The 19,027-nt window shown below is 41.0% G+C and overlaps 1 protein-coding gene across 5 annotated transcripts in view; it reads right to left on the bottom strand.

Moving 5' to 3' along the window:
• TRIM36 (tripartite motif containing 36) overlaps window positions 1–19,027 on the bottom strand; it is a 49,197-nt gene that overhangs the window by 11,884 nt on the left and 18,286 nt on the right. For all 5 annotated transcript variants that reach the window (XM_035099943.3, XM_035099946.3, XM_088653220.1 and 2 more), the window contains 3 exons: window positions 10,579–10,904; window positions 2,846–2,992; window positions 583–678 (listed from right to left, as the gene is read on the bottom strand). In XM_035099943.3, coding sequence (XP_034955834.3) covers window positions 583–678; window positions 2,846–2,992; window positions 10,579–10,904 — 569 coding nt within the window. The remainder of the gene's footprint in view (window positions 1–582; window positions 679–2,845; window positions 2,993–10,578; window positions 10,905–19,027) is intronic.

Raw genomic sequence — 19,027 nt, 5'->3', positions numbered from 1 at the left:
GTTCTTTAGAAACACATTTATGGGCAACTCTGCCAAATAACTGGATGAATAACTGGGTCTCAGGGACAAAACAGAACTGGAAAAGGGAAGTAAGTTTTGAAACAACCAACTAAAACCTGAGGAAGGAGGAGGGAGAATGGCTGACGGATTCATATTAGGTGCATTTACACCCCACTCGTCTTCCAAGGAGCTCAGGGTAGTGTAAATACATTGTAGTGTAAACTTAAGTGAGGCTGAAAGATAGCGACTGAGCTGCAGTGAGCTTTGCGGCTGAGTAGAGATCTGAACCAGAGTCTCATCACTCCTAGCGCAACAGCTTAACAATTACACAATACCTATCGAGGAACCACTCCACTTTTAAAGAAATTTGTATGCAAGTATTTTAAATATAAATGAACGATCTATGGCTAATATACATGAGGGGTTTTTTAGGGAAAGCTTATTATTAAAAATCATTTATTTACTGCCTTGGGCAAAACACAACACCTAGCCAACATGCAGAAATTACCATTAAAATGAGCATTGTTAAAAATGAACACACATCGCAAGAGAGCTTAACACATGCCAATAAATAAGTCTTACCTCTGCCTCTTTCATTAAAAGACCAAGTTCTGTAATCTGGCTTTTCACCTGGCTCTCCTTACTAATGAGGTAGTTTATGTTTTTTGAAAGTTTCTCCTATTAAAAATATCAGCAATTCTGGTTAGAAAAATAAATAAAAACATTGCACAGGAATTCTAAGGCTAAATGTTCTGCTGCTTTTTGAGTCAGAATCTCTGAAGCAAACAGGGAATTTTGGGGCTCTTTTCAGAGGAATATCAGGATATTAAATAAATAAGTAAGCAAATCCCCTTCAATAAGCAACAGTGTTATGCAAAATACCATCCCATCCAAGCAAGTGTTTAGGTGCTACTACAGCTAATCGCCACTGGCTGTGAGATAAAAACGATGTATAATTCAAGTAAGTACCGCTAAAGCATGATGGGAAAGAGTGTGTGGTAGAACTAGTCATGATCCACATGTCCACCATCCCAAAAGTCATTTCTGCAACACTACAGGTGAAGAAAACCAGCTTTCATTCATGGAAACCAATGTCACTTCATTCTATCCGAACCTCTGTAATCACTACTAGACTGCTTCAATTTGAAACAAGAGTAACTAAGAGGGTCTGAGTACCAATTCACTCCTGTCATCAAAACATTCATTGCTTTATTCAAAGTATGGTTCATACATAAAAACTCCTCGTGACAAAAAAGTCCCTACAGAATGAAGTGAATTCAATAATTAAAATGTCATTTGTTCCACAAACAAAATCATAAAACATCTGTCTATTTGAACAGCTGGTATGAGCCATGCTAGGAATGGCCAACAGTGTTAATCAAATTTAAACTTCCATGCTTCAAGAATATTAAACATTTTAAGAGCAATAACCTCTACCTCTGTTTTATGGGTTAAGGCTGGCAACATCTAATTAAAAATGTCTGATTGTTAAAAATAAATAAATAATTTTGTAATTTGGTTAGTTAAATAAAACCAAAAAACGATTTTACCTCTAAAGCGATCAAAATGGCATTGCCACAACTATTTCAAGAGTTTGCATTGGACAGGCTGCACCCAAGGCCTTAAGGTTCCCCAGAGACCAAATCTGTTCTTCTGCAGCCCCATCTATCTATGCTATCACCCATTTCTACAAATCTCCTACAAGACACGGGTGGCTAATGGCAGTGCTTCCTGCCATGGGAGGCAATGCCAGGTGCTGGCTCTGGAAGGATATGCTATGCAAGCAGACTGTTATTCAGAGCCACTGCCTAATACAAACACGACATCTGCCCAGTGGGTGCTTTGGCTCCCATTGCCACTGGAGCAAACACCTCAAGAATAGAATCTTATGTGGTTTTCAACAGAAGCCCCTTCCTAGTGTGCCCCACCCAAGGGAAGATGTGAGAAGAGGGTAACCAAACGAGAATGGGCCTTTTCAGTGGTAGCCCTGGGGCTGTGAAAGGGTCTTCTCAGCGAGACTCACCTGACCCCACCTTTGCCATGTTTCAAGCACCAGGCTAAGAACTTTCTGTTTACCCGGGCCTTTAGATAATTAATGGTGCCTCCTATAGTGGTGCATATATCTTAGTGGGGTGGGTGGGACTTGGTTCTTATTAACATGTTGTGGATCACAGAACTCTAGAATTGGATGGGATCCCAAGGGTCATCTAAAGCATCCATGACAGATGGCCGCCCAACCTCTGCTTAAAAACATCCAAGGAAGGAGAGTCCACCACCTCTCGTAAGAGTCTGTTGCATTGTCAAGTAGCTCTTACTGTCAGGAAGTTCTTTCTGGTGTTTAGTTGGAATCTCTTTTCTTGTAACTTATGGGTTCATGTCCTACCTTCCAGAGCAGGAGAAAACAAGCTCGCTCTATCTTCCATGTGACAGCCCTTTAGATATTTGAAGATGGCAATCATATCTCCTCTCAGTCTCCACTTTTCCAGGCTAAATATACCCAACTCGCTCAACCGTTTCTCATAAGGTTTGGTTTCCAGGCCCTTGATCATCCTGATGAGCATTTTATGTATTGTGTATTATCGGTGTTTAAAAATATTTCAGGTTTAAAATTGTTTTTATGTGTTGCATTTTATTCTTGTCATGTTGCGTGGAGACTTTTTGTTATAAAAAAGCAAACCGATAAATAAAATAAATGAAAAATGTACCATTTCAACAGATGGTGCCTACATTTGCAAAAACGAGCCTGTATGCAAATAATATCTGTGGTGTGTGTTAAAATACACCAGGAAAAAACTTCATGGTGCTTTTGTTACCAAAGATGAAGAAATAGAGCATTCCCACTTACCTTGAGTGTTTTGTAGGCACTGCTCATGGTAGTCACTCTATGGTTTGCATGTGAGCCACCTAATTTGCAAAGATGACAAACAGGCCTTCTGCATATTTCACAATACATGTTTACTCTTTCCATTTCATGTTCCGGACACATTAAAATCTGACAAGAATAAAATAATATAAAAGGTCTTTCACGAACTGCTCAGCAACACAGGTTATTTATTGTTCAGTATGTTATATATATTTTTCTGTGGATGAATATGCTCAGATTTTAGACTATGCACACAGCATCAACGAAATGTAACTTAAAAACAAGATTTTAAAATATATTTAGTTTTTGATAAAAACTAATTAAAAGGGACAAAGGCAAGAATTCATATAGCTATCATACCTCAGTTCATCCAACCAATTTCTTGCAAAAAGAACATTTCAGAAACATGATTTTCAAAGACTAAATCTAGTAGCCATCAAAAGTCGACAATATGGAGGGGAAGACATACAAACATGTTTCAGTATAATTAAGCCAACCATATGTGATAAATATCTGAATGCCATAATTTCTGCCTAGAGAATGACCCACTGTAACAAATGGGAATTTTGAAGGATAGCAGCAAATTTAATGTTATTGAAATTCAGCAATTTACTAGTTGAGAAAAAAATAAAAGGGGAATAAAACATACTTCCCACTACTGTGTGTTCTTAACAGCCACATAGGTTTGGATTCTTTTATTTGTTCCATGCAGAGAACATGACTTTCCCACCTCATTTCTCCACCTGCAGCTCCCTGTGCCCACTGAAAAGCCACGGGCTTGGTTATGAATAGGACGCTATGTGCAGGAAGAGGGACTGACAAAACCAGACCCCACAGACCCACACATAAATGGACATTACTTACACTCAATGCAAGAGAACATTAGGCTTAAAATCAATTTGTTGTTTCTACAATTTGTTGTTTCTACCTGTGTTTTTTCCACCCCCATCATTCTGCCCGGACACTGAGGTCCAGCGCCGAGGGCCTTCTGGCGGTTCCCTCACTGCGAGAAGCAAAGCTACAGGGAACCAGGCAGAGGGCCTTCTCGGTAGTGACACCCACCCTGTGGAACGCCCTCCCATCAGATGTCAAAGAGATAAACAACTACCTGATATTTAGAAGACATCTGAAGGCAGTCCTGTTTAGGGAAGTTTTTAATGAGTGACATCTTAATGTATTTTTAATCTTTGTTGGAAGCCGCCCAGAGAGGCTGGGGAAACTCAGCCAGATGGGCGGGGTACAAATAATAAATTATTATTATATTATTATTAACCAGGAGCCTCGGTGTTTCACTAAATGCATGAGAGAAATCTGGATAAGATATGGGCTTTGTGTTTACAAAAATGGGGAATCAGCTGCTCTTATCCCAGGATCCTAGGTATATCTGATACCTGCAAGAAGCTAGCTGAGATCAATCCAGACTGCAATCGCCAGGCTTCAACATCCAGCCTAATTTCTTATTCCCACAATCCCTGCTTTGAGTAACTTCTAGCTCAGGCATCCCCAAACTCTGGCCCTCCAGATGTTTTGGACTACAATTCCCATCTTCCCTGACTACTGGTCCTGTTAGCTAGGGATCATGGGAGTTGTAGGCCAAAACATCTGGAGGGCCACAGTTTGGGGATGCCTGTTCTAGCTGAATGAAAAGTTCTGGAGAACTCAAAAAACCAACTTTTTGGGCAGCCTTAATTGCTCAACTAGATTTTGAAGTGTTTCCCTCTTGTGGACTCCAGAACTCTGTTTCAAAATCAGCTTCTTAAGGTGTGTGTCAACAAAGCATGTTAGATCTGTTCAGGAATAGGTGCAGATGACAAAAGGACCCCTAGCCACAGCTACAATCTGGACATCCAAATACAAAGTCAGTCCCTGCCCACTACCTACAAACTGAAAACCTATTTTTTTCAAAGAAAGTGTTGTATCATCCAAGACAAAAGGAATCTCTATTCCCTAATCAGTAGCATTGATGTCCTTATCTGGATTAAGCTCCACTTTATTGGTCCTCATCTAGTAATGCCTCCAGGCATTGTTTTGAAGCATGGATAGTTGTACCCAATGGTGTTGCTCACTTACCAGGCTTCTGTCAACAGAGCAGCAAAGAGAAGCAATCTTCAGAGATTCCCCCCCCCCCTGCCGCGGGAGACTGCAAGAAGATCAAACCTATCAATTCTTAAGGAAATCAGCCCTGAGTGCCCACTGGAAGGACAGATCGTGAAGCTGAGGCTCCAATACTTTGGCCACCTCATGAGAAGAGAAGACTCCCTGGAAAAGACCCTGATGTTGGGAAAGATGGAGGGCACAAGGAGAAGGGGACGACAGAGGACGAAATGGTTGGACAGTGTTCTCAAAGCTACCAACATGAGTCTGACCAAACTGCGGGAGGCAGTGCAAGACAGGAGTGCCTGGCGTGCTCTGGTCCATGGGGTCACGAAGAGTCGGACACGACTAAACGACTAAACAACAAACAACAACAACAGGTGCAAGGGAGAGGGGGAGTTGCCAAAAGTTTCTCTGTTCGTTGACAGAAGCCTTATCGCTAACACTGCTGAATACAATCCAAACAGTTTTTTCCAGAATCTGATGTCAAGGGAAACAGAACTGCATTTTAATGGCAATGCACTCAAAATTCCAGTTGTTCACTGTATATGCTAAGCAGCGAGGGAAACAAAACTGACCCCTGCAAGATACCATATGGGTTGGGGACAGCCAACGAGTCTCAGTTCACTTTCAGGTGGGCCTCACTGACACAGCCCACCAATGCCTCCTCACTTGTCTGCCTCATCCCCTGGCCCTGTCACAGTCTTTTGGATGAAGCCATGCCAGTATTACAATTCCCTGCGTGCTGAACAAAGGTGGCAAGGAATCTGAAATTCAGAGTGAGGAAGGGAGGCTCCCCTGAGGGGAAAGGGCCAGAGGAAGAGTGGAAGGAAAACAAGAGAAAGAGAAATAAAAGAGTGTGTTTTTAAATATATATATATAATGGAATATACATGCCAACCTAGCAGTTCGAAAGCACGTCAAAATGCAAGTAGATAAATAGGAACCGCTACAGCGGGAAAGTAAACGCCCTTTCATGTGCTGCTCTGGTTTGCCAGTAGCGGCTTTGTCATGCTGGCCACATGACCTGGAAGCTATACGCCGGCTCCCTCGGCCAATAATGCGAGATGAGCGCGCAACCCCAGAGTCGGTCACGACTGGACCTAATGGTCAGGGGTCCCTTTACCTTTATAATGGAATAATAATACAATAAAAACTGGGTATAAGGCAGTTTCCATGTTCTTAGCATTTGCCACCCTGCCATAGGCCAATGGCCAAGAAGTCAAACAAGAGTCCTCAGCACCACTTTCTGAAATCAAGCCTTCAGAAAGAACTGGAATCACCATAAAAAGCAATCCAAAAGGGATTTGATGGTCAATCTCTGCCAAACAATTTAAAAGGATATCATTGCTGATGGCACTGGATGCTTATTAGTTAAAAGACTGTGAAGGAAAACTGGTGAACAAATGGAAGCATTAACTGCCAAAAAATAAGTGTTTTAAAAGCAAGCCATCTGGCTGTGCAAAGGGATGGAAAATGTTGTTTCTTGCATTTGGTGTTCATTAAAAAGGAAAGCAAAATTCAATCTAGTTGTTTTACCTAATTACTTGTTTTGCATGTTACAAAGATTTGCTTTTTTCACCTTACTCAGTTACAGCGATTCATATGATTGTTTACAATTTTAAATAGCAGGAAAGCTAATATAAGAGACGTTATAATTAGATTGGACTAAAAACCCACAGCAGCCTTGAATTTAACATTTTAAGGTTAATTCACTTTAACAAGATTACAAGCAATTACAGGATTCCATCTGCTTCTCTTTCTTCACAGAAGAAAGGACAAATAACCATTTAAAATAGTTATCCTGCAGATGCTGTGCATGGAGACTAGCTCAACAATACCACTATCTTGTCTGAAATACTGTAGGGTAGCTTTCTTTTTCATCTGTCTCCTGAAAAATCTCTATGCGGGACAAGAAGCTACAGTTAGAACTGGACATGGAATAACTGATTGGTTCAAAATTGGGAAAGGAGTACGACAAGGCTGTATATTGTCTCCCTGCTTATTTAACTTATATGCAGAATTCATCATGCGAAAGGCTGGACTGGATGAGTCCCAAGCCGGAATTAAGATTGCTGGAAGAAATATCAACAACCTCAGATACGCTGATGACACAACCTTGATGGCAGAAAGTGAGGAGGAATTAAAGAACCTTTTAATGAGGGTGTAAGAGGAGAGCGCAAAATATGGTCTGAAGCTCAACATCAAAAAAATTAAGATCATGGCCACTGGTCCCATCACCTCCTGGCAAATACAAAGGGAAGAAATGGAGGCAGTGAGAGATTTTACTTTCTTGGGCTCCATGATCACTACTGCATATGGTGACAGCAGTCACGAAATTAAAAGACGCCTGCTTCTTGGGAGAAAAGCAATGACAAACCTAGACAGCATCTTAAAAAGCAGAGACATCACCTTCCTGACAAAGGTCCGTATAGTTAACACTATGGTTTTCCCAGTAGTGATGTATGGAAGTGAGAGCTGGACCATAAAGAAGGCTGATCGCCGAAGAATTGATGCTTTTGAATTATGGTGCTGGAGAGGACTCTTGAGAGTCCCATGGACTGCAAGAAGATCAAACCTATCCATTCTGAAGTTAATCAGCCCTGAGTGCTCACTGGAAGGACAGATCGTGAAGCTGAGGCTCCAATACTTTGGCCACCTCATGAGAAGAGAAGACTCCCTGGAAAAGACCCTGATGTTGGGAAAGATGGAGGGCACAAGGAGAAGGGGACGACAGAGGACGAGATGGTTGGACAGTGTTCTCGAAGCCACCAGCATGAGTCTGACCAAACTGCGGGAGGCAGTGGAAGACAGGAGTGCCTGACGTGCTCTGGTCCATGGGGTCATGAAGAGCTTTCTTTTAAAAATAGTTTTTCTATTAAAATTGTAATTTTACAATGATGGGGCTGAATACAATGCTCTATTTGTGCAAATGAAAGGCACTCTCACTAGCCCAAATGGATGTACCAATTTTTACACACACACACACACACACACACACACACACACACACACACACACAACCTGTAGCTCTTGCACTGCACCACATTCCTTTCTGAGGAATACCCCAACTCTCACAGAATTTTTCAGCTTTTCAGTGGAGAGAAAAGCACCACTGCATTCACACCGTGCCTTGCAATGGTTTTTTGGGGGGACCCAAGCCTATATTTGGGCTAAAGAATATGTTTGGATTGGGAAAAGCAGAAAGCAAACACAAATAAATCAACTCTGAGTGATTTATAAGCTGGAAATTGGAAGGAAGTTGTTAACTATCCAGGGAATGAAAATCTGGAACACAGCCTCAATAAAACTAAAAGCAAATAACCTCATTTGTTTTGCTAAGCTGAATAGGTTATACGTTTTGTACAGCCAATTTTAACCTCAGGTGTTATGAGACAGCCTCTTAGGGCAAGAATGATTCTCATTCTCATTCACAAAGCCGTTTCCAACATTAAATCAAGTCCCAAATAAAGATATCCATATACTGTGTGAAAGTAATACAGTGAAGGGGACAGGCAATGAAAACTTCAGAAGTGAAATAAATGATTAAGATCCAGCCATGCCCATGAGGTGTAGCAATTATAATGGAGGCACCAAATAGGATTGTGAATTCTCTTTTCCCCACCCCCCCTTGGAATCAGACTCTGTCACATTTAAAAATGTGAAAATGGGAGGACCTGTGTCAAATTAATTTTAAACACTGCACATATACAGAGCATTCACAGTGTTGGAAAAAAGTCAGCCAACGCAAACGAATGCTGAGCAGCTTTGCTTTCCCTGTCATGTACCACATAGCTTGATTACTTGAGCCTTGGGGTTAGTTACCAACTGACTTTGCAAATGAGGTGAAGATACTAAAAACACCATGCGACAGCAGCAAAGCCTGATAACCTTAAACATCAGATCATACTGATTATACCAAATTGTTGGTTAAAACAAAAAGAGATTATGAAGTAATCTCTCTAAACTGAGTGAATGGGCAGCAGAGGCGTGGCATTAGAGGGCCCGGGGGGCATGGCGTTGGGCACACATTTTTGAGGGGGCACAGTCAGGCGCCCCCACAACAGGAAGAGAGCCCTGGGACCTGAGACAGGCAGGTTTGTCTAGTGGGCAGATGGATGGAGGCAGCGGGCGAGGAGCATTTTGGAGGCATGCTCCATTCACCTTCCACATGGGCTCCATGTGTGCCCCCTCCCCAGCAGCCCAGTCCAGGGGGGGGGCACATGCTTCGCCGTTGATCGGCCATAAAGTGGCAAATACAAATTCATTGTAAAAAATGTGATGAATCTAGGGGCAAAACAATCTTAAATTTGCATATACGCCTTTGGGGTTTGAACTGGCAGTAACTGACCATGGGTAGTAACCTTGGGGTTGTGACGGATACCTCTATGAAGGTGTCGACCAAGTGTGCGGCAGCTGTGAAAAAGGTGATTTCCATACTAGGGATCATTAGGAAAAGAACTGAAAATAAAGCTGTGAATATCGTGTCATTATACAAATCTATGATGATCTCACACTTGGTATATGGAGAAGTGTGAAGAAGTGTATCTGAAGAAGTGTGCATGCAAACAAAAGATCATACCAATGACTAACTTAGTTGGTCTCTAACGTGCTACTGGAAGGAATTTTTTAAATTTTGTTTGGTATATGGAGTACAATGTTGGTTGCCTCACCTCAAGGAGGTTACTGCAGAGCTGGAAAATGTTTAGAAAATGCATGCAAAGGAAGAGTTGCAACATTTGGGGACTTTCAATATAGAGAAAACATGAAGAGACACCATAGAGCATAATAAAATTACCTATGGTGTGGAGAAAGTAGAGAAACACTTTTCTCCCTCTCTTATAATGCTAGAACTTGTGAACATCCAATGAAGATGAATGTTGGAAGACTCAGGACAGACAAAAATAAAGCACTTCTTCACACAGTCCATAAACTATGGAATTTGCTCCCATAGGAAGTAGTGGTTGCCACCAACTTGGAAGACTTAAAGCAGAGGTGGGGAACACGTCGCTCTTCAAACTTCAGTTCCCATCAGCCCCAATGAGCATGGTCAATGGTCAGAGATTACAGGAGTTGCAACCCAACAACATCTGGTTGCGCCACAGGTTCCCCAACCTTAAAGAGAGTCACGTGGCTCTGGCCCACTTGATTACCTCAAAGGGAATATGGCTCTTAATACAGAAAAAAAAGTTTGCCCAATCCTAATTTATAAGGTAGAAAAAAACCTGTAAAATACTTAAAATTACAGAGTTACCATCACCACCCCAAAATATCCCACTCAGCATAAACTATATGCTATGCTAAATGTGCAACAACAACAACAACAATTCTTGGAACTCATTCTACCAAAGCAAGTAATAACTAAAACAAATTTAAACTTTTAGTAGATTCTTAAAAGTTTACAAAACTATGCTCAACATCCAATTTCTGTTTGGAAATTATATTACAGTTCTCTCTAAAATGCAGCTCATCAACAGTCATAACAACAGAATCAGAAGACAAAATTCAGGAATTTAAAATCAAGAATGCTTAAGTAATTGTTATGCAGCAACAGCTAGCATACAAATTGTATGTGCACAGAGGCAAGCCAGTTCTATTGCACATTAAACAAACTCACTTACTTTAGGCCTGAAGTTCGTAGTTGGTCCCACATATTCATGTTGCGCTTTTACAGTTCCCCAGGGATGATGTATTTTGAAGCATTCGTTGCAATAACTTGCACTACAATCCATGCAGCTCTTTGTGGATTCTTGCGGTGGAGGTTTACAGAGATCACACATAATGGCTGTAGCTGCCCTTGCTGCCTGCCTATATCGTTCTACAATAGTTTCCAAAGTGAAGTTGCGAAATAGGCCATTGATGCCACGCTCTCCCAGGTCTATGTCATGCCGGCATCCAGGACAAGGGAAAGTAGTTGTCTTAGGAGTCAAGGAATTGCGTTTCCAACCTGTGCAGATGGCAGGACCTGATTTAGTTGCAATGTTGATAAGGAAAATGATTTGGCAGGTGAATAAATGATAAGCTACTAGATCTTTATTTAGAAATTTCCTTTAATGCATATGCCATGTGGCTGCCATACTTAGTAAGCTTGTAAATAAATTGCACAACTTTGCAAAAGAAAGATAATATGGAAGCTAGAGCAAAACATTTGATATTTCATCTTTTGACAATCCTCGGACCAACTTGAAAAATGCTGGAGTTGTTGGAAGAGACAGCATAGTTTAAGGGAGAGAGGTCTGAGAGTGGCAAGTCTCTGTTCAATTTTTGCTCACCCTGAATTTCACTTAACATCCTCTGTAACACACTGTCTCCTACCAAAATCTATTACTGTTTTGATGAGTTGGTGAATATATTGCTATAGCACATGCTGAGTGCAAGACAGGGCAGGATGCAAATCTAAATTTAAAAAACCTAACAGTAAGAATATCCTGAATAGCAAGATGAGGCTAGCTCCTCCAGCATGCTCAGCAGGCTTGAGTTTAAATTCATTCCCAACTGCAAATCTTGGCTGAAGCATAATAAAAACAATTGCAACTACGAAAGAGAAAAGGAACACTGGACACTTACCTTGAAGGTTCTTTCTAGTTATGTTGAACAGGCATCCAATATGCTATTCATCCTATCCTATTATCCTATTCCTATCACCATGGAAGGCAGGGAATATGTGACAAACATTTGGGCCAGCCATGTCACCCTAAGCTTCTCCACCAGTTCCATCTCATAGCAAAGCTTGAGACAGAAGTGCCAAGAAAAGTCCAAACCAAAAAAGAAACAAAACCACAATGTGAACCCAGAAAAAAAACAAGTGGCACAGAATCCTCGTTCACAGGAGAATACCCAATACAAGCTAGAGATTGAGGGACAACGACCACTGAGATATATAATGTTTAGTAAAGGCAGGTGGGGACTTCCATGGGGCTGCCCAGATTTCTAGGTAGGGATCATTAGCGTAAAATGTTGCCAAAGGGTATGCTGTCCTGCTGGAGTGAACCATGATATGTTGAGGTTTTGGGAGGTGCTGTAAATTGTAAGGCAAAAAGATGCATGCTTTGCACCATCTGGCCAGCTGCAGTGCTAGATATTTTCTTTCCCAATGACCTTTAGTGGAAAGAAACAAAGAGCAAGTTTGACTGACTGTTTTTGTTCAATAATAATGCCTAGCTAGTGCCAGATTCTCTCCCTTAGGTGAGAGGGCTGCAGGCAAGTTCAGCTCTTGTACCCTAAAGAAGGTAGAGTTAACAATCAGAAATAGAGGATCCATTCAAAAGATCTGAAAAATGTGCTTAATGTTCTTTGATCAAAAGACTTCCAGATCTAAGAACTTGCAAGTGGTGGTAACTGCCATTAGAAAAGGAGACCTTTGGGGACAGCAGTCTTAATAGATCATCCTGCAAAGGGAAGTGCTGTGAGAGCCTTAACAATCATATGCAGGTAGAAGTTGGAAATCTGTGCACTGCCCGAGGGCAGAGGAGAGATGTCTCCTTCCATGAAGCATCATAGGTATGGATAGGATCCTAAAGCTTTGGAACAGCTGGTATCTACTGGGGGGAGGCAGAAGGTTTAGAACCAACAGGACAGCTTTTTCACCTCTAATGACATCCCATTTCCTTCTCTTGTCTGACAAACTAATATGCAAGGTTATCAATCGCTGCCTATTTCATGTACTGAACAAAAAAATTATCCATAAGGAAGACAAAGGCTAAAGCAGACAGGGCAGGGGCTAGCCTGTAGTCCAGGCATCCCCAAACTGCAGCCCTCCAGATGTTTTGGCCTACAACTCCCATGATCCCTAGCTAACAGGACCAGAGGTCGGGGAAGATGGGAATTGTGGTCCAAAACATCTGGAGGGCCGAAGTTTGGGGGTGCCTGCTCTAGTCCATAAATGGCCCTCAGAAGTTTTTGGAGCCCACTGAGGATCTGCTGGGGAAAAAGCACGTTTGATACCTATTGTATCTATGAATCAAAATCTCAGCTGGTGGCTCCACTGTGGCTGGCGTAGGCATCTTTTATCTTTCCTGCACCACTACTTAATATATTCTTTGTAGCCCACATTAATTGCTTGGCGGAGGGAGCTGTGGAAAAGGAAGGAAAGACGAGAGGAGGAACAGAGCAAGAAGAAAAAAAACTATTCCTTTTGAAGAGAGGAACATGGAAGTAGGCTAGAAAGGCAAATGAGCAAGCCATGAGACGGTAACCAGAAAAGAGTAAAGATAATAGTCAAGTGCTGAGAGAGAAAGGAGCAGCAAGGAAAATGGGTCCTGGGTCAAGGCAGGGAACCAACTGAGGGATGAGCTTAGGGGCACACGGCTGGCCCAAATGCTTGTCATGTGTTCCCTGCCTTGCTAGAATTAATCCAGATTATTGGATGTCTCAGTCACCTCAACTGAGAATAGACTTTTATACATGAGTGAGAAATATTCACATGTCGCTTTCATGACTACATTTTGGCTCGGCAATAATAATAATAGTGACTTGGAACAAACTGCAACAGAGCCCTCTTCAGTATTAAGATCTTGACATATTCACTATGCAAAGAGAAAACTCTGACTTTTTCCAAGACACATCACAAACATCTAAATTCCATAAGAATGTTTATATAAGTCTCACCAACTTTCACACATTTCACACAATTTGTTTCCAAGATCAAGGTTTTCAAAGAATTTGGATTTTTTTTGGAGGGGGGGGGACTAGGAGAATAGAAGAATATAAATTAATATTAAAATGAATGATGTATACTATGAAAATAAATCAGGAAGTTGCCGGGACACCAAAAGCCCTGTGGATTCCTATTTTTCATTCTCTATGCTTTTCCCATAGCACTTAAGTTCTATTTTTCTTTTTCCAAATATTTATAAAAATCAAGATATCAAAAAATAAATATAACACTATTTCACATTAAAAATAAATACCAGCTCAGCATATATACAAATCCACAGTCAATAATCAATAGTTTTGACAATGTATTCTTACCATATAGAGATGCTAATTATATTTTTCAATATCCATATTATATCTATTTTTCATATATTCAATCAACAGGATCCATTCATTTTTAAAATAATTCCTCTTCCATCACGCAGTCGAACCAACTCTTAAGTTTACACATTTCTACCAGTTTCCAAAAATTAACTAGCCATTCTTTAATTGTAAGAGCTCTGTTTTCTTAAACCATGAAACTTGGGGGCTCGGGATGTCAAAACTTGGCAGGAAATATTTCTCAGATATAGAGCATTTATGCATATGAATATTTCTCCAAAGCAAGCTGAGGTACTGAGAAGAGTGCAAATGCTTTGCAATTCTGCTTCTTTTCACAGGAGCCATCTCTCAAAAATGAAGATACAACTTTATACAAAAATCATGTGATTCAGCCAACTGAAAATGAAGGTGATACTACATTGGGTTCAGGAGATACATCTTTGTTATGCTGGAGAGAGGTAGGACTGCAACTGAAAGGCTTATTACCCTGCTCGTTATCATAGGGCTAAAAGTTTACTGCTGCTACCGCTTCTGGGATGCAAGAGTGAATTATGGTAGTGGTTGAGGTGTGCAGTGCAGATTGAGGATGTGCTAGAATCGTAAATTCAAGTGTTTATGTGTTTGATGCACTGCATTGATCCTGCAAGGAAGCTGGGCAAAACTGTGGTTAAATTCCATGCGGGCTGGGAATTTGATCAGATTGGTTTGTTTAATCGTTTACGGTAACTGATTTGGTGGTGGTTGGGAAGTATGAGTTGATTTTTCTTTTGCCTAAATATCATTATTGGGCATTACATTTATTTTCAGATGCAATATATCTGCTGATGTTTAGAAAATACTTTATTTAGCATTTACTATGTTTTACAATACGGACTTTTCTTTGTATTTTGTGGTTTATTTCTATCCTAAAAAAGATATTCTGTTTAGTTAATAGTGTATTATATAATGTGTAAATCCTCTGGTATTTTTTGTGTTAGTTTTTTATTTAAAATGTCCTAGATCTAGTTTGCAAACCGCTTAGACATTAAAGTGGTATATAAATTGTAAAAGTAAATAGTAAAAGTAAATAAAATTCAGGGTTGGCTCCTATGACTCTGCAGCAACCCTATATACAGGAAACATACTGTCACCCCTACGCATAGTAGCATCACAGCCACGAAGTGGCTACCTCCAAATTAGTTGGTTAAAGTATGCAGAGTATAAGCCAATATAACTTTTTCCTAGTTCTAAAGCTATATTTTAAGAACATTAGGCTTTATCTTGAGGACTCCTTCGTCCCTGACACAAAAAGAGAAATCTGGATCCAACCCTATAACAGAGAATTGGCCACATGAAATATTTTTTAGTAGAAAGTTACTCCTCAAAACAATCTTTTCTATTAGCTGTAGGTACACTTCAGAACTCAAAACTCCCATTATGTTAATTATCAAGGGTAAAGAGGTGAAAGCAGCTCATCTAAGACCGCACTCCAGGGAAAGATGTCCACCCTTAGATTCATAGAAAAATATGCAATTATAGTGATGAGTGCATTATAATTTGATCACGGAACCCTAAAGCATGCCCATACATTAAACAAGTTTAATCTCAAAAGTCACAACAAGGCATACATGCAGTATATTAATTGCAGACACTGAATAACTCAAGGCCTTTAAAGCAAAAAAAAAGAATGTAACATGCAACATGCAATTAAAAGCAGGTGCCACAGCAGCAGTCGTTGGCTAGTACGGCAGGCAACTAAAATCACTTACGGTATATTCAAACTATTGACCATTTAAAATGACAATTAAGCAGGCAAATGCAAAAAACAGAATCCAATTTTAAAAAACAAATAACTGTGATGCAGTGGTCAAGTTTAAACAATGCAGTCTGAAATGCTTAGCCAGTAGCATGCTTCTGAAGTGTTGGCAGGTGTGAACCCTGTAGTTCAGGCTAAAATATAGAGTTAGATAACACAGTAATGTGGCCTTTGTATCAATTAATTAAAAATAAGGAGAAGCATGATAATGAAGGCATGCTTTTACATACATACTGGTGACACCATGCTGATGATTCATAGATATAAAAGATCTAAGATGTTCCATCCCTTTTCATGTAGTCTATTTATCTTTGCTTGGACTAAACTTTTACATAGCATTTTACTCTCGTTCACACAGCTGCAAAAGAGCCCAGTTTTTTGTGTGTTTTTTTAAATTGCAGCAGAATTGGCAATCCTCCCCTTTTAGTAGGGAAGCCACTGACTACTTCCTTTGCTTCGTTATTTGCTTTTGAGAATATGATATGATTAAGGTGGTAGAATTTAGTGTTAATATGAACTGCTCATGTTATATATGCCTTATTTGCATTCAATCATATTTCATATCCAAAAACAGAAGTGTCTGTGACACCTTCAAGGCAAAGTGGGCTTTAATCCACAATTCCTTATGCCATAACACAGGGGTCCCCAAACTACGGCCCCCGGGCCGGATGCGGCCCAATCGGCCTTCCAATCCGGCCCGCGACGACTCCCGCCGCCCGCTGCCGCCGCCCGCTCTCACGGCGCGCGGCGCAGCGACGATCTAAAAAATCGGCAAAAAATCGCCGAAAATCCTTTGTGCGCATGCGTATGGGCCTCTCCCGACCCGGAAGAGGTCATTTCTGGTGCACTTCCGGGTCGGGGGAGGCCCATACGCATGCGCACAAGCGATTTTTGGCGATTTTTTTCCCGCCCGTGTGCGTGTGCGCATGCGCACGGGCGCGCACTCCCCCGCCCTCCGGCCCGCTGCGCGCGCACTCCCCTGCCCTCCGGCCCACCGCGCGGTCGGCGCGGCGGGCACCGGCCCGCCGCGCAGAAAGTCTGGGGACCCCTGCCATAACAGATGCATTTTTCTTTAAGTATCACATGACTTTTGTTGCAGACCAGGGCTGGCCAACATGATGCCCTCCAGGTGCTTTGGACTACAACTCCCATCAGCCCCAGGCAGCATGGCCAATTGTGAGGATTATGCAAGTTGTAATCCAAAACAGGGCTAAACTTTTTTCCTATCTGGTTGATGAGAGTTCATAAACTTCAACTGGTTCAGAACACAACAGCCCTATTTTTAACTTAGGCATGCCATGTCATATTGGGATCTTGGTACTTGAAAGACTTTTCAACCATATGGATCTGTCTAAAATTTAATATTGCTATTGCGTTAGATACCCTCAGGTGCACCAACTTTCAAGGGGTTAAGTAAGTAGCAACCAGGGAGGAAGTTTTCAAACTGTCATCCCTTGTTGCAGGCAGATTTGGCTGGCAACAAATATTTTATCATTAGGCAACAAGCGAAGACCTTTTTATTTTCCAAAGTTTGAGTGAGTCCTACTTTTATTGCCTTGCTCTGCTTTATATGATTTTAAAATCATACAGGGTTTTGTTCCACCAGTTTTATTATTGTTTTATAATTAATTTTGCTGTTAATTGCTTTGGAAATTTGGTTATAAAAGTACTATGTGCAATGTGCATATTATAAACACAGGAAAAAAATTGCAATAACTGTATTCTGCCCACTTTTTTCCTCCATGCAAATATAAATGCAGAATTTGACTATATATATATATATATATATATATATATATATATATATATATATATATATGCTGCAAATAGGTCCTTACTACCACCTACCTTAATCTTCTTCCCACATGCATGGCAAGGGTAGTATTAATAGCTGCAATTCATGTTCTTTTACACACATGCAATGAGTTTCATGTAAGTAACAGAGCCTTTCCGTCCCCACAACAGGTTTGTGTGTGGGTGTGTTTTTTCTTAAGAAAAAACATTCTCACTGTTATGATTTCCTACAACAAAAGCCAGCAGAACTAGAAAAGGGATAACACATCTTTAATTCAACTTACATGTTTTTAATAAGCAATATCACCAGCATAATGAAGATCAAAGAGTAAATTTCCAGGGTGTGTTTTGAAACAAAACATTGTTTTAAGGTCAGCTGGATTCAAGCTCAAAAATGAATGCTTGCTCTCCTCAGATAAAATATTTCACTTAAGGATATGCAGGTATTCAGTTACAGTTTAGGAATCAAACTTTGAGAAACCTTTATTTACATCATGCAATGTTGTTTTCCTTGGAGGTTAATAAATTTTACTAATCGATTCAGCATTGGAACCCTTTTTCAGTTCCATTCATGTCACTCTGGAATGCATTCATCCTCACAAGATGCACTTTAAAAAGAGAATTTATGTATAAGGCAAACATTTTGTAATCTGTATTTTCAAGCACAAGATGGGATATCAGTGAAGTAGAAAGTACCGTATTTTTCCGTGTATAAGACGCCCCCATGTATAAGCGACTCTTTTTTTTAACCCCAAATTAAGAAATTAAGTTGTTTAGCTTGGGTGGGGGTAACTTCTGTTAATTGCTTACCCGCCTGCCCGTCACTGCCGATTGCTTGCCACAGCCACTGCCGATCGCACACCTCGCCGCAGCTGCAAATTGTCTGCCCGCTTGCCATCAACAGCCTGCCCACCCACTTGCCACAGCCCCCAATCGCCTGCCCAATCGCCGCAGCTACATCCAATTGCCAGCAGGCCTTGCCACAGCCCCCAATCACCCGCACAATCGCCGCTGCCAATCTCCTGCTTGCTGCTGCCATTAATCGCACATCCCCCCTCTGCATTCACTATCCATGTATAATACATCCAATTTTTGCCTACTTTTTTTTAGCAAAATCTTATACATGGAAAAATACGGTACTTCTGACCGTCTCTCATGGGAAGGGGAGACTGAAGAACAAGCAATTCTCTTGTTTGGAGAAAAAATGTTAGCCTACAGATATGTAACAAAGGTGTCAGGCGAGCCTCCCAGGGGAGAGCATTCCACAAACAGGGAGCCACAGCAGAAAATGCCTGTTCTCCTGTTGCCACCCTTCAGACCTCTTGTGGAGAAGGTGGAGTTAGTGCAACAAACTCCCCCTGCACCCTCCCCAAATCTGCTCAGGAGGGTTGGGAGATGCCCCATTTAGCAGCTGGCGGAGGACATTGCACTGGGCAAGCAGAAATGCTTCCATTCTGAATTCCACCCTTTAAGTTGGCTTGTGTACACTAAAAATAGTTAAGATT

Source organism: Zootoca vivipara, chromosome 10 (assembly GCF_965207765.1).
Source record: "Zootoca vivipara chromosome 10, rZooViv2.hap1.1, whole genome shotgun sequence".
Lineage (NCBI taxonomy): Eukaryota > Metazoa > Chordata > Lepidosauria > Squamata > Lacertidae > Zootoca > Zootoca vivipara.
Note: the sequence above shows the minus strand (reverse complement) of the source record. Positions and strands in the feature narration are given on the sequence as shown.